Source organism: Balearica regulorum, chromosome 2 (assembly GCF_011004875.1).
Source record: "Balearica regulorum gibbericeps isolate bBalReg1 chromosome 2, bBalReg1.pri, whole genome shotgun sequence".
In the NCBI taxonomy this organism is placed as follows: domain Eukaryota; kingdom Metazoa; phylum Chordata; class Aves; order Gruiformes; family Gruidae; genus Balearica; species Balearica regulorum.
Genome location: NC_046185.1, coordinates 148,887,948 through 148,911,956, shown reverse-complemented (window position 1 = coordinate 148,911,956; position 24,009 = coordinate 148,887,948). Strand labels below are relative to the sequence as shown.

Here is a 24,009-nt window from a genome sequence, read left to right as displayed (position 1 = left end):
AGAGGTTAAGAAACATTATGGTAAGCATTATCAATTCTGTATATGTGTTGTATACAAACCCTCAGTTTTATGAATTGTTGTGTACATATTACGGTCAGGAACTTTAACATAAAAGCTAGAGGAAAGAAGAGCATAAATGCAGCACTGGTACTTACCCTTATATCTCCATTTACAGCTCTGGAAGTGTGATTAAATGCGTGTGCAGGATCTTTGTTGTAAACTTTAAGGAAAGATCGGTCTTGAATATTCCTGGAATCAAAAGAATCAGCAATGATAACAGATGAAAGTTGTTTTATTTACTTTGTTGCCTGAAAGTTTCAGGTAACAGGCAAACATAGTAGGTCTGCAGCTGACCTATAAGAAAAACCTAAATGCCATAACTTAGACACACACAAACAAACAAAAGCCTACTTTGATTCTCTTTCCCATGGGAAGTATCATTCTTTTGCTACAACTCCACACCCATAAAAATTAGATCGTGTTAAGTTTCTTTCAAGATCCTGCCATAGAGTGAAAACACTTTGAAGACAATAGAGCTTCAACATTTACACGGCACTCAAAAGGATTTAGTTAATATTTACATGTTTTATTGTGTACTCAGCCCACATGAATTTTTGCTATTCTAAGAAGCAAGAATATCAAAAGAAAAGCAGTCTTTCTAACTGCAGTTATTCTTGAGGCAATTCTAATTATCAGCTTGCTCACAAACCTGAAAAAAAAAATCCACAAAAGCTAAAAATTCAGTAGCAGATAAGTCCTTCCTCTAAACTTTATCTATAATAAAGACAGGTTTTAAAGGGAAAAAATAGGAACTACAAAAAACAAATAAACAAGCAAAAGTTTTGATAAAAGTTACCACAGAAATGGTTCAGATGGAAAGCCCAAAGAGAATATTTTTGTTTAACAAGGACCCAACACTTTGCCCATTTTTAAACTGCTACATTTAGGAAAGAGATGACATTAGTCTTCTATTTTGTTTCAAAACCTACCTTTCAATAATTTTATGGCTTAGACATTTGCACTGAGTTCTGCTGATCTCTTGCTCACATTTCATCAGCAGCAAAGCCTCCAATCTACGCTCACTTACATCCTTTCAAAGCCGCGACTCCTTTCATTTCCCAGTAGTGATCTCTGGAGAATTTACGTACACATGTGACTGAATTCCTTTCCTCCAGGTGCAGCTACAAGTCTAGTGAACTGATCTTAATCACTGGGATTATCATTTAAAAATGAAGGAAAGGATTCTTGGGCAGGTCCAATTTCTTTCTTACAATGTCATATTACAATCAGTGATTGCTTTGAATGGGTAGCTAGTCAGAACTTGTGCTGCTGTTGTAGATGTCAAGTAGTTATTAAAGAAACCCCACAGCTTAAGAGACAGATCAGTGCCTTCTGTTTAAGAACTGCAGGGCTGATGAGAAGTTTAGTATTTATGAGTGTTTACTTGTAGACTGCATAGGAAAATAGCTACCTTGCGGCAAGTTCAAGTTCTTCAATTATTTATGGTAACATAAAATGTTTTCCATCTTGTAAATGTGACCCTTTTGCTTTGAGACTTGCACTGGGAGTCTCAGTTACTGTTTTCTGCCTCAGACTTGGAAATACGTTCCTTCCGATACAAAGCAAGCTCTCTCATCTTCAGTTCAAGAAACAGTATATTATTCATTTAAATAAATTTTATCTGCTGTCTTTTCTGTCTGAAGGCTATGAGATGGTACCTCAACTAACTAGAGTTTGTTTTAAAAGCATACTCCGTAAATATTTCTTGTAGAAACATGACACTTTAAAGTAAAACATTGCTGCAAGGCAAAGCACCAAAATACTAGGCATTTGATCTCTGAAGTGAATTCTATTTCACCTCATGTTGCTATTCTAAGATAAACATTACTGATAACAGGTATATATTACTGTACTTTTATTATTACTATTATTTGCATTACTGTAGCTCCCAGATGCCCGTGGCATGTTCAAAGGCCTCGTTGATCTGTGTGTGCTGTATAAACACCCCAGGAATACAACCTCTTCACCAGCTTACAAGGTGAATAGAAGACACAAAAGACAGCAGGATAGCTGCAGAGAGATAAGAGAACAAAAAGAAAGGAGTAGACCATAGTCTCTCCAGCCAGAGGAGCAAAAACCAGATCCTGGGACCATGGGCATGCTCTGAGTAGGCAGAGAAACAGCGAGAGCAAGAAGGAGACCAAGACAGTGGCTTTGTGGATGCCTGCAGAGGATGTCTTCCAAGTGTGTTAGAGGGCTGCTCGAGAGAGAGCGCTTGTTCGAAAATTAAAGACATGTAGAATGAAAGTTGGCATTATTCACGAAGTGGAAGCAGATGGCACTTGGTACTGCACAAGAAATGAGAAGTAGCATTGAAGTGGGCTTGGAGGAGCCCTCATAATGAAGACAAGTAGTTTATATTTAATGAGATGGAAAAGATACAGCCAGAAAAAAAAAAATACTCGTGAAATAGTCTGCTTGTCAAACTAGGAGAATGATCTTTGTTGCTTCATTTGAATGGGTAAGAGCGGACAAGATTACCTGTGTCAACTGCTGAGAAAAGACCATTACAGCAGTTGCTATTAAAAAGCAGATGAATTAGCTGAATGTTTTTTCACTACGTGGTGGGAGAGGAAAGGCTGCATCATAGGGATGTTATGCAGAAAAAAATCTGAAATCTACACTGGATGCAAAGCCCTGAACTACTTTAAAAAAAAGGACCAGGTTACGGGCTTAAGTAGAAAGATAGAGCTTTGTCCCCAGTGATTAAAAAAAAGAAAGAAAGAAAAGGGGAAGGAGTGTGATAGCCTAATGAAGAAGAACATAAGCTAGACTAAAACTAATGGTCCTTGAGACTATATTAAAAGAGAAGATTGAAATTTTAGTTTGGACGGAAGAGATAGGATTCATGTCATCCAACGACAGATATTCACACGGAAGAAGACATCAACAGTTAGGTTCTCTGGCATGTATAATTTATCAGACACTTTTATAGAATTAATCACAACCAGCTGAAAATGTGGATGTAAAAATCTCTATTTGGTCAGATGAATCCCATCCTAAAAGAGAGACAGAAAAATAAATGGGAGAGTCATTCAGGTAGTTGATAATTCAACTAACCCACAGGGATAAGATGATGGAGACAGGTACAGACAAGGAAAAGGAAGGAGGACAAAGCCCTGACAAAACACATCAGAAAATCAATGTTTGAGAATAGTACCTCTCAAATGATACCTGAAAGAAGAAGAGAGACAGGAAGAAATCAGGAAAGAACAGCCATTGAAACAAAGGGAGATCAAAGTTTCAAGAAGAAAACATTAAAAGTACATGAGAGATCTGAGAGAAAAAGGGTGTTCACAAAAGCTAGCCATTTGGTGACTTTGACAATTGCAACGGAACAGTGGGGAACAAAAGACAAGTTAGAATTAGAAGAATAAAACCCTGAACAGGTTGGAAATGGGTCTAGGAGAGAATTAGAAGAGTAAAACTCCAGCCAACAGTTGTAGTGACTGCTCAATGCAAGAGAAAATGGTGATGGGGTGGGAAGTGGAAATGTATGTTGTGTTCAGGGACAGTTTTGTTGGGAGGCACAGAAACACGTTTGCAACATAAGAGTAAGGACTCTATTAGAGTAATAAGTTAATGAAAAGACAAAGCAAGTGATGTGAGGAACAGAGGAACATGAGACAGCCTCCAAGGGAGGTGGAGAGCTTAAAGAGTTGACTGAAACACCTGTGTTTAAGACAAGGAAGAAAGAAGAGAACTGAAGGAAGACATGGCAAGCAAAGGAGAGAAAAATCGTACTTCATCTGTTCTCTGAGAGGAGGCACTGGCAAGATCTTGTGAAGAGTAAGGAACAGAAATGGAGAAATTGTTGTGGAAATTATTCAAAGGTGGTGAAAATGCAGCTGGTAGTGCATGCTTTGAACTCCGTCAAGCTGGAATTGATGAGGTTTCCTTAGTGAGAAGGGTGGCAGAACTGAAGGAGGGAATTTTGTATGGAGGAAGTCAGCTGGGTCGTGAGATTTCCTCCAGAAATGCTCTACAATACAGGCATTGGAACAGAGGAAGCAGATGTTGGGATTGAGCCAGGCCTGAGGTTGGCAGAGTGACGCCTGCAATGGGAGCAAGGGAAAAAAAGGTGGAGTTGTATTAAGATAATCAACAACCACATTCTCGGGGGCAGGGAGGAGATGAAGTCATAAACTGTTAGTCTGAAACTTAAGGGAAGATGGAGGGATAAAGTGAGAGAGGAGCTGATGGGCTAGATGATGGTTGGCAATAATGCGCTTGGCAACAGAGATGTAGTAACCTGTATCTTGATTTAATCTCTTGATCCAATCTTGTGAATAGACTGTGTGATGCATAAGAAACTCGAGTGCATGATGAATGATGCCAAAAATCAGATGGGTCTTAACATAGGCATTACAGTGGACAAACAGGGGTGTGGGAGTCTCCAAAGAAAGGAAGATAAAAAACCAGAAACTGAAACGCAAGAGGCTGGCCAATGACAAGACACTGGATAGGCAGCCTGAGGAGAGCAAGACAGAGGAGAGAAAATGGAGTGTGATGCTGTTCAAAGACTAAGAAGAGGAATAAGGGAATTGGAAGTGGTAAGGCTAGAAAAGCTCCAACTTGCTCTTTTAACTACAACATGATATGGAGAAGCACCTGAGCCACAGAATGTCCAGAAGAAATAAGGCAGCAGTGGACAGGACACTTCTCTTACTTTCACATCATTTTCCTGCACTAGTGGTAGACTGGCAGGCAGGGAACACCTTGTCTGCTTTCTCCATCTTCTGTCCATTCTTTTTCTCATGTAATTTCTTCTGAAAAGGATGCCACAAAGGCCCACCATATTTCCTAGCACAGTTTTACAGAGCGTAACATATCTGAGGTGTGCCGGAGAGTTTTGTTGCTACATGATTTGGGACTTTCTAGGGACCCTGAAAACCTGGTCCTGCTTGAAGAGCACAGACATCAGGACTGAAGGAATATGGTTAATTAAGCAGCTGCAGTACCACAAAATAAAGGACAGAAAGATGTACCCAGATGTTAGTCAGATCATTTATTGACCAAGCTCTGAATTAGTGAAGGGAAGTGACTGTATCGGTTGCTGCATCCTGACATAAAATAGCAAGGTGGTGGGGCTGCTGCAGCAGCGGTCATCAGTGCCACAGATCTTTGGCAGCATTAAATGATGAATAATTGTCACTGTTGTAAGGACATTGGTGACATTCATATTTGTAACTTCAGGCTCACAAGGATCAGGCTTTGCTCTGCCAGCAAAGAAAAAAACAGTTTTTCTGTATAGCTTTATCTTCTGTTCTGTATTTTAAATATTTATGTCTCAGTTAAAATTCAATAAAATATTAAATATGTGAACCTGCATGTATTATATAAATATTTGAACAAGGTACACCATTTATCAATGGCTTGTGCAACAAATATTGCACCTACAGCTGAAGGCATTGTCAGACCACACCTCCCATATTACTCGGGTACCAGTGAACACTCATTTAGTGTTTAGTGTCAGGCCGCTATCTGTCAGATACTTATAAATTCCACTCCTTTTTATTCTGTAAGTGCTCTACAAAAAAACCCCCTAAAACCAAACCCAACAGCTGTAATTCCATGTTTACTTACCTCACATCACACAATTCATAGTATATGTTTCTGCTCTCATCCTTGACGTAAATGGCCACACTGGGTGATTCCAACATTTTCATGGTCAGCTGCTGGGGGAAGGCACTTACAAAAAGGGCACGAATTGTGTCTGTGCTTGTGATTTCATTCGGCATCCTCAACTGCTTTGTTTCATCCCCATACTGAAGATATAAAACACCTACAAGCAAAATATGATAGCAAGTTACATATTCTTAATTGCAGAGAAATGATCTGGGCTTCAAAGTCCATGGGGAACACAGACCAAGCCCATAATGAATACAGAAATCAGCTCACAGTCCTTACTCATGAAGCACAAATAGAACATTTTCCTTTTCAACATGCTATTGGAACAGAGCATAGGACTGTGCTATGGTTTTGCCTTGAAAATATGCTTGCTTTTTTAAAGCAGTTGAGGAAGAACTTTATCCTTCTATATCACCCAGTTTCCATTAAACATAAATTTTGCATTTTAGCCTCATGCTCACCCAACAAAACCCCTCAAAAACAGGTTTTCATTTTAGCAGTAGTAATTTTATAGTCACGATTCAATTTGCTGGCATTATATAGTATAAAGCCCTAGTTAAAACTCCTAGCAGGAGGAAAACTGAGGTCTCACACAAAAACAAGAGCAATTTCAGATCCTTTCAGTTTCACAGCAGTGTTAATAGTCATCCTTAGCACTCGGGGAGAAACACAAGTAATCTTAGATCCTGAATTGCAGCATCTAGACAAAAAGAACATCGTAACACCATTCTGACATAGCTAACTCTATTTTTAGGGAATGGGAGGCTATAAGATGCTCAGTAATGGAGAAAACATGGATAATACAGACCAGGGACTCAGTGAGGGAATACTAAGTACTTCTTCCACCATGCCTGTGTTGGCCCTGCCAGGGCCATGCTGACTCCTGCATAACCAGTGGGTGCCTGTACTCCACTGGCTGGTACTGCACAACAAGCGTGACTCATTAGCTTTGCTGCAGACCAGTCCCACGCCATCCCAAGCTACAAAGCCCTCCAAGAACTGAAGCACTGAGATGAATGTGCTGGTTTTGGCTGGGGAAGAGTTAATTTTCTTCACAGTAGCTAGTATGGGGCTGTGTTTTGGATTTCTGATCAAAACAGTGTTGGTAATTCAGGGATGTTTTCACTATTGCTGAGCAGTGCTTACACAGAGCCAAGGCCTTTTCTGCTTCTCACAGCACCCCACCAGTGAGTGGGCTGGGGGTGCACAAGTGGGTTAGGGACACAGCCAGGACAGCTGACCCCAACTGACCAAAAGGATATTCCATACCATATGATATCATGCTCAGCATATAAAGCTGAGGGAAGAAGAAGGAAGGGAGGAACATTTAGAGTGATGGCATTTGTCTTCCCAAGTAACCATTATGTGTGATGGAGCCCTGCTTTCCTGGAGGTGGCTGAACATCTGCCTGCCGATGGGAAGTGGTGAATGAATTCCATGCCTTGCTTTGCTTTGCTCGTGTGCGTGGCTTTTCCTTTACCTATTAAACTGTCTTTATCTCAGCCCACGAGTCTTCCCACTTCTACTCCTGATTCTCTCCCCTATCCCACCATGGGGGGAGTGAGTGAGCAGCTGTGTGGTGCTGAGTTGCTGGCTGGGGTTAAAACACGACAAAGAGCCATCTCACTCAACAGCAGAAATCAGACTGGACTTGATGGGGTTGATTAGCTCTGACTATGCTGAACCTAGCCCCTAAAGACTACCGGAAAGGTCTTCTCATTAATATCTCTGATGGGGAAAGACTCATTAGGACCTGCACAGCAAGAAACAGGCTGCCACAGGATTGCAACCAAACTAAGAAACTTCCTGGGATCCACAGCACTAGGGAGTAGATGCAGAGGCAAATGCTCAGCTGAACTACTTTGGATACAGAGGAAATGGGAACTGGTAAACCCAGCTGAGCGTACATATTCAGTCCATACCCAAGGCATGGATGTCCTGCCTGAGCATGGATGGCTGAGAGCACACTGTGCTCTTTCTGAGCCATCTCAGGTGTCTCTGTACAACACTGCGTTGTGCCAGGGAGAAACTTCTACTATCCTGCTATCTGTAGGAGATGGAGCAGGTATAGCTTCTGCAGTGGTGTAAAAAGACAATAAAATGGCAGATCACAGAATCACAGAATGGCTGAGGTTGGACAGCACCTCTGGAAGTTACCTGGTCCAACCACCCCAACTAAAGCAGTGACACCTACAGCCACTTGCCCAGGACCGTGTCCAGACAGCTTTTGAATATCTCCAAGGAGAGAGACTCCACAATGTCTCTGGGAAACCTGTGCCAGTGGTGGGTCACCACAGTGAAAAAGTCTTTCCTGATGTTCAGAGGCAACCTCACACATTTCAGTGCGTGCCCATTCCCTCTGGTCCTGTCACTGGGCATCACTGCAAAAAGTCTGGCTTTGTCTTCTTTGCACTCTCCCTCAAGCCTTCTCTTCTGTAGGCTCAACAGTCCCAGCTCTCTCAGCCTTTCCTCATAGCACAGATGCTACAAACGAGTTTATCATTGTTGTGGCCCATCACAGTATGTCCATGTCTCTCTTGTACCAAAGAGCCCAGAACTGGACACAGCACTCTAGGTGTGGCCTCACCAGTGCTGAGTAGAAGGGAACGATCACCTCCCTTGACCTGCTGGCAATACTTTGTCTAACGCAGCCCAGGATACCATTGGCCTTCTTTGCTGCAAGGGCACATTGCTGGCTCACGTTCAGCTTGATGTCCACCAGGATCCCCAGATCCTTTTCTGCCAAGCCACTTTCCAGCTGGGTGGCCTCCAAGATATATTGGTGCATCCACTTTGCAGACATTTAGCAGCCCAGAATGAGATGGAGGAGAATAAAGGTAGAAAAGACAGTAAAAATACCACTGAAGTTTGTATTTCCACCAGCTGTCTGGAAGGCACTGCCAAAGCTAAATGCTTTGTAAACGGCTCTAAATCTATCTGGCCATTGGAAAGTATACGGAAAAGGAAAACAGTATCTTATCTGCTCAAGAATTAGTGATTACAGAAACATCTACGCTGAATTCGCTGCAGCTCATGTAGTTATATAATCAAGGCAGTTTTACACCACACAGTTTGGATGTCGCTAGTGACACAATGGTAGAAGGACAGCATTCAGGCTTAACTAACTGCTAAAGTCTTTATTACATTTTCAGGCAGACTTTGGGTCCTGAGCCGACTCTGTGCTGCTGCTTTGTGTCTACCAATAACCAACACAAGTAGACTAAAACTAGGCAAAGTATTTTACACAAATTGAATTCACCACAGTAATTGCAGTGTAGATGCACCATATATTGTTCTCCTCCATACAGGAGGTTTGGTAACCTCAATGCAGTTACCATCAGTCACCATCAAATCTCAGCAAATCACAAAACTTAGATGGTAACTCAGTGATTCTCACTTGAAAGTCATCAGCAATGGGATGGAGAGTTTATGGGGCTGAGACATGAACACTGAGCAAAAGCAATAGGAAAAGGTAAGGCCCTAGAATACAAAGGCATTTATTGGAAAGAAGAGAATCTAAGTTTAATCTAAGATGAGTGTTCTTTCCCCTTAGTCTTTAGCATTTTTGTCCCTACGTTGTCCATAATTGCTATAGAGGAATGAACACATACATAGTCAGATGTTCCTACAATCCATGGGTAGATAATTGTGCTTGCACTTGGGGAAGGAAGATGTTAATTTTTCTGAATACTAAACAGACTACTCAATGTTACCTAACCATTATTTAATATTAGGCTGCTTTTATAAAATGGAGCTGTTAACATCATTTTCCTACTATTACCAAGAGCTGGTATTTTTTCTTTCATTAAGATTGCAATCAGACCCTTTATGAATCCTACTACAAACTTCCATTTTTCTTTGGCTGGAAAAATTGTTTCAGACTGAAAAGTAACTAGTTTTCTTTCAAAGATAGAGGAGAATTTTCCTAAGAATTTTATTTTTATTTACAATATTTAACGAGTTACTAAACTATTTTTCCTTTTTTTTTTCATTTTATTTTGAGACAACATTTATTTCTTTATGTTCTCCTAGGTAAAATTGGCTTTTTAGTCCTCATTCAAATATTCTATGCAGCTAAAAGTTCTTTAGAAATCAGACACTAACTATATTTCTAAAAAAATTTAAGTACACATTTGTAATGATTGCAGTTATTTCACTGTTCCAAGATGTGCATTTTTTATGATAGCTTTCAGTTCTTAGGAAGAACATAGGGAAACTTCTATGTTTTGGCATTTGAAACTTTCTTGGATTAAATGGCAAAAAATGATTTTTTGGCTAAAAATACAGACTTTGCATATCAGCTTTGCAGTTGTGTGTGACTTTCTTTTCTGCCCATTTTAAAAGTTAGCGTTGAATGCAGAAAATGCCGGTTTTGCTTTACAGGCCACTAAAACCACGCTGAATATTGAGCTACTGAAACCATTAACACAAAAGAAATGGTAGAGTTGAAAAACCTTCCTTATACACAAGTCTAAATCATTTCAGAACAGTCTTGACTCTGCTTGTCCTCCAATACTCCCACAAAATATTGATACAAAACAAAATTACAGTTGTCTTTGGGTCTTGGATTTTCAAAGCAAATATGTATGTTATCCAAAAAGATCATGTCTTCAAATAGACAGCTTTAACATACGACTCAGAGAAATGTTTTGGCCACAGTCTTACTGTAGGGGGGAAAGACATTTTCAAAGGCATAATAAATTCTTTTTTCCTTACTCTCCCTTAAATCACATGCCCTTAAAAAAAACCTACTGCGTTTCCTCTTGAGTAGCCTGATCCGTATCATGATATAGCAATGCTTTAGGGCATTTCCTATTTGACAAAACTAACTGCTGACTTCTAAAAATCCCGTTTCAGCATGACAGAATAAAGAGACTCAAAATCCATTATTTCAAGTCATTGATGTTATTTTTCTCCCACACGTTGCCTGACTGAAACTCTGAACACTGGCAATACCCACAGGCCCAACTTATGGAAGCTGCTGGAGCTCTGAGGTTTGTTTTACCTTCAGCTAAAAAATTACTCCCATGGAGAATTAAAGCAAGAAGAAATAGAATATAACTCAGGCATGGCTTTTGTTAGGGCACAGCACATATGCCATCAAAGCTGCTGGAAAGAAAGTTAAACACAACAGATGTTGATGTCTCCATGTACCCTGAAGTCCCTCTTGCACTTATGCTTCTGTTACAACGGATTTACCTGAAACATGAAGATTGTGCCAAGTTTTATAAAACACAGGCCAAACAGGACAGTGAAATGCCCTGCTACTCTAGGAAGACAGGTATGAAGATCAGTGTGAACAAGGAAACAGCACCATGCAACTCTTTTGAAAGTCCAAGTCAGACAACACTGCGGCTACCACTTCTAGGTGCTCCTAGATACTGCCAGCCCTGGGCTTTCCTACAGCTACAAGGCAAACTGCAGCGTTAAGCTTTCCCTTTCATCATGCTGGTATAACTTAGTTTCAGAAATACCTCTGGAATTTCTGATTGTTCTTCACCCTATGGGCAACAGGCCACGGCATTAAACACAGGCCATAGCAGAAAACCTTTATGTGTAAACCCGGCCTTAGAAACTTAAACCTCTTTACAAATTGCTTCACAACATTCCTGTCAACAGAAAGGTATGTTTTATAGTAGGGGAAATTAAACACCCGAGAGGTGAAAGGACGTGTTCAAAGAAAGGTTTACAAGCATAAACCCCAGATCTGATGATGGTCATGCGAACACACCACATGATCACCCTTTCCTTCCCTGCACACAGAGCGCTTTCACAAACAAAAGGCTTTCTGCTCCCCCTTTACCAAGGGTCAGTGACAGAACGACTTGCAAAATATTACATCAGTTCTCTCAGGGCTGGTCTACATGAAATGCAATGCAATGCAATGCAAGATGTGCTCTTAACCCGATTTACACAGGCAGTGCCTCCTGCACAAGCTGAACCCATCAGTGCTGGGTTTAGAGGGTGTCCGGAGCAGCCACCTGGCACCTTTACTTCAGCTAGCACAGCTTCGAGGACTGCCCATGCTGCGGCTGCAGCTCCCGCAGACACGCCAGATGCACGGCAAGGTGCTTGGCTCAGGTACTGCTGCTGGGCTATAAAACCCACCTGGCAGCTGAAGACGTGCCCACAAGGCGTAACAGTGAACCACACCTGAACTCATGGGGTCCAGGCTGACTTTAGAGCAAGGAGCTGCATCACCAGCTCAGCACTGTACCCATACCGGTAAGATCATCACTCCTTACTTACAACTGGTAAAGGTTTACTCCTTATGGCAAAAGCTAATGTTACGCAGGCAGCATGACACCACCCAGCTCACATCTCTCAGCACCTCCATCTAATAAATGATGCTGACCTAACCCTGACTAAGCACCACAGTATCGTGCTTATATTGGTAACAATGATCTCAGTGACAGGCAGCTTGGATGCTTAGAAGAGCTTTAATCACAACTCACTTTTATTTGCAGAATAGGAATTATCCTTACAAACTGGTTATTTAAGAGAGAAAAAGCACACAACAGCAAAGAAAAGTTAAATACCCGATAAATCAAGAATAAGTTAACAAACACGATTGAGTCATCTTCTGTGACCTTTACAAACATCATTCAATTCTCTCACACAATGAATTTTAAATAGAAAAATACTGGTACTCACATAATCCTCTCCTAATTCTCTTCTCATAATGAAGAAGAGAAAACTGAGGCAGATGAGTTAAATAACTCCTCAGTGTTACAAAATAAAATACAGGAAAAGCTTAAATTGGAGTTCATGAGTTTCCTTCCTGTGAAGCTACAGGACACTCGCTGTGTAGGCAAGACATCTTGCAAATTTCTGCACTGAAAAATCTTACTGACATTTAGCAAGACCTTAATCCATAGGCTCCTGTGTGAAGAGAAGTATTAACTGACGATAATATCTGTATTTGGCTGATGTTGGGTGCTTGGGTGCTAGAGCATTGAAACCTTCCCACAGAACCAAAAATCACTGCCGATAACAAGGCACTGCTACTCTCTTCTGACCCAGCCACTCTATATATCCTCCAGAAATTTTGTGTCCAACTTGAAAATTTCAAGTAATTAGTAAAGGTGGTTGGACTACAGCAATCAAAACCTGAATGCATTGGGAGCGCTGGAATTTCTTTAAATCAAAGGTACAAAGCTAGGTATAACTAAAACAAGGGGGAAAAACATACAGGAGGCCTCCAGCTCTTGTTGGGTGAATAATAACATCAAAAAAGTATATTAGGAATTAGTACAGGATATATAAGGAACGGAAAATCAGATAAACTAGCAAAGCAAACTGTATCTTAAGGTGAGGAAATATGGAATATATGGTGGGGAAAAGCAGTGAGAACTGCCAGAAATCAAGCTGAGCTATGCGTTGTAAAGTAAATTGAATAACACAATGTTGAGTTAGAGGTTGGTAAAGTTGTCATTAGATTTGTTTCACTCTTTACCCAACCATCGGTTAACAGTATCTTTTTGAGATAATGGACAGTCTTTGTTTTTTCATGCTGGTTTAGCTTGATCTTTAACCATATGTCCATCGAGTCACCAGATCTGTCGGCACTTTCCCTCACACTGAAGTCAGCAGCAATGCCAACAAACAAAAGTGAGAAAATACACCCTTGTTTTCTTCCTCATAGCTATGTCGAATCATTAGTTGAGACTTGTATCGGTTTTAAAAACTAAGGATAACTTAAAATCTTGATGATAGCTATTTTTCTTGGGACACTTCAGGACAATCCAGAGGGGATCACAATAAAAAAATTGCCAAGTATTACCTCAAAATCCAGTTTACAATTTTTTTTTTTTTACCAAAATGCCAAGATCCTTCCAATTTATCTTGGATTTTTATTTGAAAAAATTTTAATATATAAGACTGTAAGGGTGGCATAGGCCCGTATTGTTCTCCCCCCTCCCTGCCCCGCTATCAGATAAACAGAAATAACACATAGTTGGCATCCTTATCACCAAATTCTGCAAAAGTTATGCAGACACAAGTTTATTACAGTAACAACTCTTGCAGCGTGGAAGAAATTCCTCAATATGCAGTTCTTACTTTCCACACCCTCAAGACTTGTCGCTCCTATTTCACCACACACATTTTCAACTAGTCTGAGGTCATTGCCATGATCCTTGTGGTATTTCTAGCCTGAAGCTCTCGTACTAGTTTCCATTAGCTACTCCCTGCTGATAATCTGTCCTCCACATTCAGAAAATGTCTATAAATATCCTAAGCTGTCTTCAAGTAATAAAAGAATCAAAAAGCAGATCTTTTAATGAAATAAAGACAATTGCTTATTTTATAGAATTTTCTTCCAGAATAGCCTGAAGAATTTTGCTCAAGGTATTAAGTTGTTTGATAACAATTTCAATAAAACCAGGAAATGTTTAATTTAGTCCAGTAGTACTTCTTACTGCTATTTCATCCTTTCCTGCTATTTACAGTCACTTGCTGTAATTCTGCAATAGATTTGTTAGCTAATGAAAAAAACCAAGGAAAATTCAGTAGTAACAGAAAATTTCTACAAAAGTGTTACAAGAAGTAAAGAGTTTTAACTGTCCCTCAAATACTAGTACTTTTCTACAAACAGATACATTTAGCTGGCTAAGAAGAAGAAGCAAAACCCAAAAAGAAAATGGACGACTTTTTTTACCTAAAGAACACCTGGTATTTGTCCTATTTGATTGCAGATAAAGCCCATGAAATAGCCTATTGCCAAAAGACAATTTTGTCCATACATCTATGTCAGCAAGCTCATCAAGTGTAACAGTTACTTCTATGATCTAGAGGCTTTGAGGGAACATTTCAGTTTACCCCAGTTCCCCAGATGGAAAACAATGTTCTGGCAGGATGACTTTTGGACAATAATTGCATCTATGCACTTGCTCTTGCCAGAATAGCCCAACTGAGCAGCAAGATCACTTTTTCATATCCCTAACCAACAAAACAATGCCAGTAAACTTGGAAGAACACAAAAATCCCATGATACTTAATGACAAAACATAAAAAATTGACAACTGAACAACTCAGTGAGATGAACTAGAAATTTCATGTGTACCAGAGCTATTTTTCAGAGGGCCCATAGGCTCTGCCATGCTGCATTTCCTTCAGTTCACACTCACGAAACAATTTAACGTAGTAAAAACTACACACTAACAGGCACAGGACGTGCCTATGCGAGCTCTTGAAGCTGCGTTGCTTTGGCCTACCAGAAGCTGAGCCCCTGATCTCTGAGGAAGACAGTAAGCCATGGCCAGCCGGCTGACTAGTACAATTTCAGAGGATGTGTCTGTCAGAGACTATGTAGACATGCTAAGCATTTATGGACACTGTAAGCAAGTATTTTACATAAGGGACATTTTTGTTAGTAACTTTTAAAGGGTCAATAGCAAAAAGGACAAGAAAACATCAATTAAATTTCTTGGAATACCTGTTTTTCCTCTTAAATAAACACAAAGAGAGAGAGATATCCTATCGAATTGTATTTCCTTCCTATATAAATCAGCTGTATCAAACACACATTACTTGAGTGGTGACTATTTTATAAATCCTGCTTTTAGTACTAAACCATGTAGAAGTGATGCGTTCAAGGGCAGAATGGGACCATTTTAACACTCCATAGCCATGGAGCATTAAAGTCACGTAGACCATGCATGACTTTGTAGTTTTGCTGCATCTTCCAAATTTTCTGTATTTACCATAGGAATTCTCTTCAAGACTTCTGAAGTGATTTCATTTTTAAAGAGTTCAATACTTCAGTAGCAAGTTTAGGAGTTGAGCCATCAGCATATAAAAGCACAGCTGGTTACAGCATCACACCAGAAATCCACCTATGTGGGCTCTAACAAGCAGCTTGATTTTTTGTAAAATCATTAAAGACTACATTAAACAGGATCTTGGGCCCATGAGCTTAGTTAGCGTGGTTAAGGAGAAGAATGCCACAAGGCCATTTGCTGGGCTCACTCCAGTTTGTCATTATCTCTTTTGTACTGGGGAGCCAAAACTGGACATAACACTCCATGTGCAACTTCACAAATGCTGAAAAGAGGGGAATAATCACATCCCTCAACCTGCTGGCAAAATTTTTCCTATAGCCAGCTATGCAGTTTTCACTGCTGCAAGGGGACGCTGCTCCCAAGCCAGTCTGTCCTTGCCTATGTTGTTTCACAGGGCTCTCCTGTCCCTGCTGAAAGATGGCATTTGCCTCTGTGAAGCTTCATGAAGTTCTTGTTAGCTCATTCGTCTGGCTCACTGGGGTCCCAGCGAGTGGCAAGCTGACCCTCCAACATATTAAAAGAATTCCCAAACTTAGTGTCAGACTTCACACTGTTGATGGTTCATTCCATCCCAACAGCCAGGTTGTTGATGTTAAAAAACCCTGAGGAAGACCACCAAAAACCAGCTGCCAGTTAAACTTTAAAGCATTAAGCCCTGCTCACCTTGAAGGCCATCCGTATCTATCTCCCCTGTGTGGCTACAAAGATGCTATGAGAGACATGTGAAAGGCCTTGTTAAAGCCAAGATAAACAATACCCACTGCTCTGCCCACATCCCCACAGCCGGTCTATTCATCACAGAAGGTAACTGGGTAGAAGCATTGGTACCACGTGCTTGTCTTTTATGAAACAGTTGAGTAGTTAAAAATTTATCCAGAAGGGCTCCCATCTTGACAGTTGCTCAGACCATTGCCCCTAATATCCCAAGAGAGTATGCTAATCAGCAGGCTATCAACAAGCCTCCGATGCAGTGATTATCCTCTTATCCTGTTTAAATCGGGCTACTCTATAGCCAAAAATGCGCACAAGAGAGAATGAGAACAAAAGCAAGAGACAGCCTTACATGATACCACAGAGACGACAGTATTTCCTTTTGAGAACAGAAACCTGAATGCAGGCCCAGCATAGTAACGAGGCATTAGAATCACTACCTAAATATATAAACAGTATTGGGAGCAATGACTAAATCCAAGAGCTGTCCTCATTCGGGGACTTGCTGTCAGCATTGGCAGCAAATCCTAAATACACTGTGCTGAGGGACAAGCTAGTACTATGCTTCTCTGCTGGACCAAAATCTTGCACGTCTTGCAATGCATGGAATTGCAATACACTTTTTCTTTGCATGCCCTTGTGCAAATGGAAGGGTCTGGTGTTTGTGTGACTTACTGTATTATTAGAGGTAGACTTACAGATTTTACCTAATGTGAAAATTAGATCAACTTTGTCCAAGTGATAGCTCCTGTGCCAGATACAACCCATAGGACAGTTCCATCTGGCCTCCTACCTTTCCTCTGAAGGGTAGTTTGGCCTGTACAAGCGATTCCAGCTGCCAGATCCCTCTGCCAGCAGACACCAAATGCTGAAAGCCCAAATTGCTGCTGCTAAATCGGAATAAGAAGTGGTAGCAGAGGAAGGATGAAGACATTGCACCTTCTGTGCAGGCATGATTTGGGGTACAGAGGAAAGCCACTGCCACCTTGACATAGTTTTATTGAGTTGATCAATTTGGTCCCTAATTACTCAACCTCTTCCTTTACCTTCAGCACTTTTCATTCTGGTTTATTTATGTTGCAAGGTCCTGCAATAGGACTATTTTCTCACTATGTATATTACCCAACATGGTGAGGTCCCATTTTTAGTTAGGGTTCTTTAGTATTACTGCAGTGCAAGTAAGTAATTAAGATTGCATTTAAAAAAAAAAGTAACAGATGTAGCAGTGACAGATACATACTTGCATAGCTAATGGTTTTATTTAGCACATACTATCTATTCTAGTGCCACTGCAATGAACCCACTGGATCCATGCTGATACAGCCTGTTGCAATGGAGTCAAACTCAGCTCCAGTGTGACACAGCATCTAACATATACTGCTTATCAGCTTTTTAGTGGCAGACAGAATGTGCTTCTCTTGAAACAGTATGTACTAAATAAGATCTTGTTTCTTGGAAGCATTTTTTTTTCAGGTACTCATAAGATATTCTCTTATAGGAGGAAGAACATGTAGAGTAAACAATAACTGAGTGCACGAGTGCTAGCCTGGGAAGGCCTATATTTCACTCTTCTATATAGCTGTCTTTCACAAATCATGTAGGGACAATAAATGAAACAGAAAAAATTCTCAGCACTATATGTCGATATGATTGTTTACCTTCGTTTGCTCTTTGGACACAAAATATTTCAGGTAAGAGGTGTTGGGGTTTTTTTTTGCTTTCCAAGTCCAAAAAACTTCAGCTATAATTTGAAGAAATATCAAAAGATAAAGTCTAGAAAAGTTGGACAGGAAAACCACTGTTACCTTAGAACACTTTAATTTCCTAGGATCTGTGTTTCAATTCAGTAATTGGAACTAGTTGTTTTGGGCTGTTTTTCCTATAGACCTGACAGTCCATGTTAATGTATCCAACCATGACAGCAAATATTTACATGACCTTTTTGCATGTTGGCTGCTTTGCATACACTGTAAAAAGTCAAGATAGGGAAAATTTCTTTAAGATGACTGAATACATTAAAGCTATACTCAGCCTTAACTTGAAATGCAGTTCCCAGGGAGTTCCTCTTCCATGAATTAAACTAAAGATCCTGCTGACTTCATTAGGCTTGAATCATGCCCTAAGGACTCCAAGAGGGCAGTGCCACTGCTAACAAATCACAGACTTCTCTTATAAAATCTATGGCCGTTCACACATCTTCTGCCTGATTTAACATGCCTATTTTAATTTCTAGCTCATAAATAGTAAATAACAATTAATTACCACCAATATAACATATAAGTCTACCTTTAGCATTTATATTTTTCTGTGTAAGTCTTACAGTACATTGCATACACATGTATAGAGAGTTATTTCTGCCGTTGGGTGATGGCAACAAAGACACTATCCCTCTCTCTGCAAAAGTTTTCCTATGTGTAAAATTGTAACTACAGCCCTGACTCTCTTTTCAACAGGCCTTGAGAAACACCTGCAAGAAATGCTACAAAAGATCCAGGTTTTACTATCGTAATCAGTAAAAGCATTTCCATAGAAGGTGGCAGCAAACTAATTAATCAGACACTAAAATCTGTGCCTGCTAAAACAGGGTTGGGGGACTAACAAATAATATTCAGAATATTCCATGATTGTTTAAGACTGTCCCCGTGCCAATCCTTAAGCGGTTGTGTAATTTTACTCCCGTAAGTAATCCCGCTGAAGGCAAATAAAATGTAAATGTTGGCAGAGTCAGACATTTCTGCAGAGGCCTGTCAATGCCACCTAATTTTAGGCATGAGTTTGCCAGCGAGGAGCCCAGTCATCCTCTGCTTCTTATTCATCTGGACCAGAGCAGCTGGGCACCCTGGCCAGGACACCCAGAGAAAGCACCTGCAGCCATAAAGCTTCATCCTCCTCAGTAACTTCTCAAACCCAAATCCTTGTGCATTTATGGAATCCCTCCTAATACCATATTCTTCCTTAATCCAACCCTGCATGTACAGCCTGATCCTGCGAGAGCACCTACAGCCGCTACTGGAATCAGAGGATGTAAAATTTTGGGGCTGCAACTGATCGCTTCAACTGCCCCGACCACTCAGTCACCACAGAGGATGCCGGCGCCTGCCCTTACAAAGGATCAAGCCCATCGTTTGTACAGATGTACCACAAGAGAGACTGGAGGTGGAAATATTTGTCAGTCTTAATTTCGTTGCGGAGGTACCGGAGCGGTGACAGCAGCGAGCTGCAGCGTGGGCACGGGCTGGCTGCTGGCATAACCTCGCTGGGCGCTTGTCAGCTTCTGCTTCCTCCAGGCAAATTGCAAGTGAAGTTTGTTGAAAGCTTTTGAGCACTTTCCAGGTTTCAGCTGATTCTTGCTCTGACGGTTTTGCTAGACAATTTTTTCCCACAGTTATCGCACTGGAAAAACTCCCAGCTTTCAAATAGATATTTTAAAATACATTTAATTTTCTCTTACACAGTGAATTAATTTATTTTAATATCTTGCTTTGTCTCCAGGCTGCAGATTGATGAGACGAGTGCCGATTTCTAATGGACTCTTAGCCAAGGAAGACCTTCATTTCAAAAGCTGTGGCTGAAATTTTCAAAGGGCCCACGACTGGAATACTGTTTTCTGGGTCAACTAACACATGGCATGCAATAGCCTCGCACGTCAGAACACCATGTCCTATTAGATTAGTCCTGACTGACAAAACCATCATGCTAGGGTGGCCAAAATGCATTACCACTATTCCTTCTCAGGCTCCACGTTAATTCAGACCACAATTTAAAAACAAACCGACTCATACGTAGTTAATAAAATAGGAACCTATAGAAGAATTAGCATTTCAAAAAGAAAACATCAGGTTTTTAAAATAATGACATTGAGATATTAAATGTATAATTAATAAAAATGCACAAAAGTTGGTCATTTTCCTCACTGAAATTATGTTGGCTGAGGATCAAAACATAATTTGTATTTAAATTAGATTAAATTAAAAAATTAATAGAGATGGAAAGGGAGGTGATTATACATAGCTTGTTTAAAATCATGTGAACAGAAATATTTTCATGATGCTTTTAAAATTGAAGTTATAAACAGTTTCCTGGTTTTTAAAAATAAACATTCCCCTTGTACTGCTGGAAGTAAAAATGATCTTAACAGGGCCACACTATGCAAAGAGTCTCAAAATTAAAATCTCAGAACATTGCTCATGGTGTTGTTAGAACACACTGGCAGAAAAGACTGAAAAGGACATTATTGTAAAAGAAATGCATTGAAGAATAATAATCTAAAATTGAACTATTTCAGAATCATTTTTAGACTATCTTTTAAAACAAACTATTTGCTATTAATAGTTCCTGGAACAACTTGAAAATGACAGATTGTGGGGTGGAGACAATATATTACCTCCGATTTGGCTAGTATGATGATTCCTTAAGCCACATAGCTGTGACCCCTCCTGTAATGCAAGTGGGAAAAGGCTTATTTTGCTCTGGTTTCAAATCTAAAAACTCTCAACTCAAGTGCTTCATCCTACATTGCTTCCTTTTTTTTTCTTTTTTCCCCTGCATTTTGCCTGTTCGCACTGGGATAAGCCAGCCTTGTCTCTAGTATACAAAAGACAGGCTGAGACAGAGTGCCTTGCAAGGTCTGAAATCCTGGCCATTAAATAAAATGGTACATCTTCATGTGACCGTCCCCCATTAGGACCTGGACAACACAATTCAGTACATGCAACAGATGCTTGAAAAAGGATTTAAAAGTGGACTGCTTAACAGTGAGCTTCTGCAGCTCTGGTCCTCTCATCTCAGCAAAGATACTGTCAAACTGGAAAAAGCTCAAAGAAGGGCAACAATGATAATCAAATGTCCAGGATGGTTTCTGGGTGAGGAACAAGTGATTACAGCAACATTTCCCAGCCTGGAGAAGAGATGACCTGAGGGAAATGACAGGCCTAAAAAATCAGAGATGGCCTGGGGGACCAGACAGCAATCTAATGTTTGCTGTCACTTCCAACACAAGGACAAGGGGGCATGACATTAACTTAGAGCAGATAAGCAAATACAAAACAAAGCAAGAGAAAAGCCGTGGTTGGGCAGTAAACCAACGAAACTTGCTGCCAAAGTCACAGCTGCACTGTTGCGGATGTGAAAAATTTACATGGGTTCAAAGGGAGACTGAACAAATACCTGGAGGAGACATCTCTTAAGGGTTATTATACAGGCAGAAACCATAACCACAAAATCCCTAAGCTAAAGATAGCTTGAGGCTGGGAGAGTACTTGGGGGAAGGATCATACCTACACATACTTACCCTGTTCTTACTCTTGCCTAGACTTGCTGTCTATGGTCCCTCTTGGGGACAAAATATGAGGCCAGGCGGACTCTTGGTCTAATCCAGTACAGCTCTTCCTATAACCTACCAGGTTTATTCGTAGTGATGAGCACTTAAGTCTTTTCCAGAAACAAGGCTGTTGTATTCTTTTCAGATGTACATATTGACAATAAGAAAGCTGTTTCTAGTTCAGCTTTTGGGGGAGAAAACACTGCACAAAGCACTGGCGCATAGCAGGCCACCCCCCTTCGATGCCAACAAAAGCTTCCCAAAAGTGCTTTATCAATTCTCAGCTCACATCCAAAACAGAAGTTCAGAGCTGAGATACCCTACATGGTCTGGGGTAATCACGGTAATCACCAAACACCAGCTGAAACCCACGTGGTGAGGCTGGACTGCGAGTTGCACAGGGACCTGCAAAGGCCCAAACCACATGACATCCCATTGAAGCAAATACGTATTTTCTAGAAAATCTTGAGGTGCAGCAAGTCATTCTGAGGACGCTCTAGCCAGCAGTGGCTGCTGCATGCATAGTAAACATACATGCAATACAGGCTTGCTCTTAAAAATACCTCTAAACCAAAATGTCTTGTTCAGGTTGGAGTCTTCAAAATTTCTCCCCAAAGAACCCGACATACTGGTGGCCCAAGGGGCTTTGGGAGGGCAGCAGTGCCACTCCACGAGCTCACATGGCAGGGATCAGCCCCTTGTCCCCAGCTCCACTGCTCTGCCCTTGCCAGCTCTGGGAGCAGCAGGAACCCCTTCCAGCCCTATTTCCTTCTCATTTGTTGTGTTTGTCAGATATCACAATACTCTTGACAGAAACTGTCTTAGATTGTTGAGGAACAAGTAAACCACCGTGACAAGCTTACAAGCATGGTATGATTTACAGCCCAGCCTTCGGTTTATGTCACCCTGTATGCTGGGAGATGAGTCCACAGGAAAGCAGCATTTCAGTTTATTACCTCTGAGCAAAAACCTGCCCTCCTCAGCAATTCACATGCGAGTTAATGCTGCCTTCTTGCAGCAGTTTAACTGCCCTCTGGTGTCGTCTCTCAAAAAAAACAGCCTTTACTCATACCATCCATGAGCTGAGAGCAGAGTCTCCAGGACAAAATCCACTCTTATAAAAGGAGCTCTGGTTCACAGCTGGGCTTAATTTAACCCTGAGGTATGGGAAGAACGCAGGAAGCAGTCGTCCACCTGCGCTAACATATCACCCGTGTCGCCATGCATATGGAAAGGCACTGCCCCAAAGTAAATGGCATGTCTGTCAGTATATCCACTCAAATCCTCTCCCTGGAAAGCTACCGCCATGCAAATACCAAGTCTTTTCATTAGAAGCTGGATCTGTCAGGCAATAATATCTGTAGGTTTCTTCCAACCAGGTCTGGCTTTGAAGAGATGACAAAGTAAAACGTTTGTGTCTCCTGTCTGAAGATGAGGGTGCGATCTTGTACTAAGTTCACTGCCACATAGTGTGCCAGCTTGGCAAAAAGTATTTGCAATATTGGGTTTTAACTGTTAGTCAGCATTTCATATCAGTGTCTGCATCTTTCTCCTTGTCTACCATGTTCCCAGCACACTTCCAAATCTTATGAAAATAATTTCACCATTCCCTCAAGTTACCCAGTACCCCATACTGAGCTAATTTCCAAAGAATAACCTGACATTAAAAATAATGTGCTACCAAAGTCTTTACATTTTTAACCCCAAACTATTTTAAAACTTTTAAATGCACAGGCTAAGAGCAGAGAGAAAGACTGAAGCAGGGTCTTACCCAGTGATCTTTCCTTCGTTTGGTTTGCTGACCGCACCACAGGAAGGCTTGCCCGCGTGCGGCTGCCCCTCGAAAAGGGGGTCGGAGAATCGCCCTCGGACATGGCCTCTAAGGAATCTGCAGACGCTTCAGAGAGGTGTTCTGTCTGGTCACCCAAATTGGGCTGCGGGCTCTGGGATGGCTTTGGGCTTCTCGTCTGCAAAACAGAGCATTTCATTATTGGCCTACTGAAACTGGAATACGGGGGGAAAAAAACAGAGAGAAGAAGGAAGAAGTCCAAACTTCTTCAAATACTGGTATGCTGAAGGTCACTTCTGTGTAGTTTGTTTAGGAAAACAGTGTCCTTGGGTATTCTGCTATGGTTTTTATGGTTGTACATCCACACTGTAAGTTTTCTTGCTAACAAGGCCCTGAGGATAAGACACGTGCTGCGGAAATGTATGGTAATGCCATTCCTTGCTGCTCAAACCACCACTATAGCATAGGCATGTCCACACAAACACATACACACACATTTATGTTGAGAAGTCTACTAAGAAAAATCCTCTGAAAAGAATTACTGTGATGTAATCGTAATCTATCAGTCTCAGTATATGCCATCTATGAAAGGTACAGGTCAGGCAGCAAGGCCATAACAGCCATCCAACATTTCTAGCTGAAATCACAGTTATTTTGCTTTTTGTTGCATCAACATTTATCAGAAATGTCTTCATTTACCGACCAAATTAAGTATG

At 40.9% G+C, this 24,009-nt stretch overlaps 1 protein-coding gene across 1 annotated transcript in view; it reads right to left on the bottom strand.

Moving 5' to 3' along the window:
* The window catches only part of KIAA1217 (KIAA1217 ortholog), a 191,378-nt gene that overhangs the window by 79,843 nt on the left and 87,526 nt on the right, over positions 1–24,009 (bottom strand). Inside the window, 3 exon segments of the mRNA XM_075747045.1 lie at positions 156–249; positions 5,647–5,845; positions 23,276–23,471. Of these exon segments, the coding sequence (XP_075603160.1) occupies positions 156–249; positions 5,647–5,845; positions 23,276–23,471 (489 nt within the window).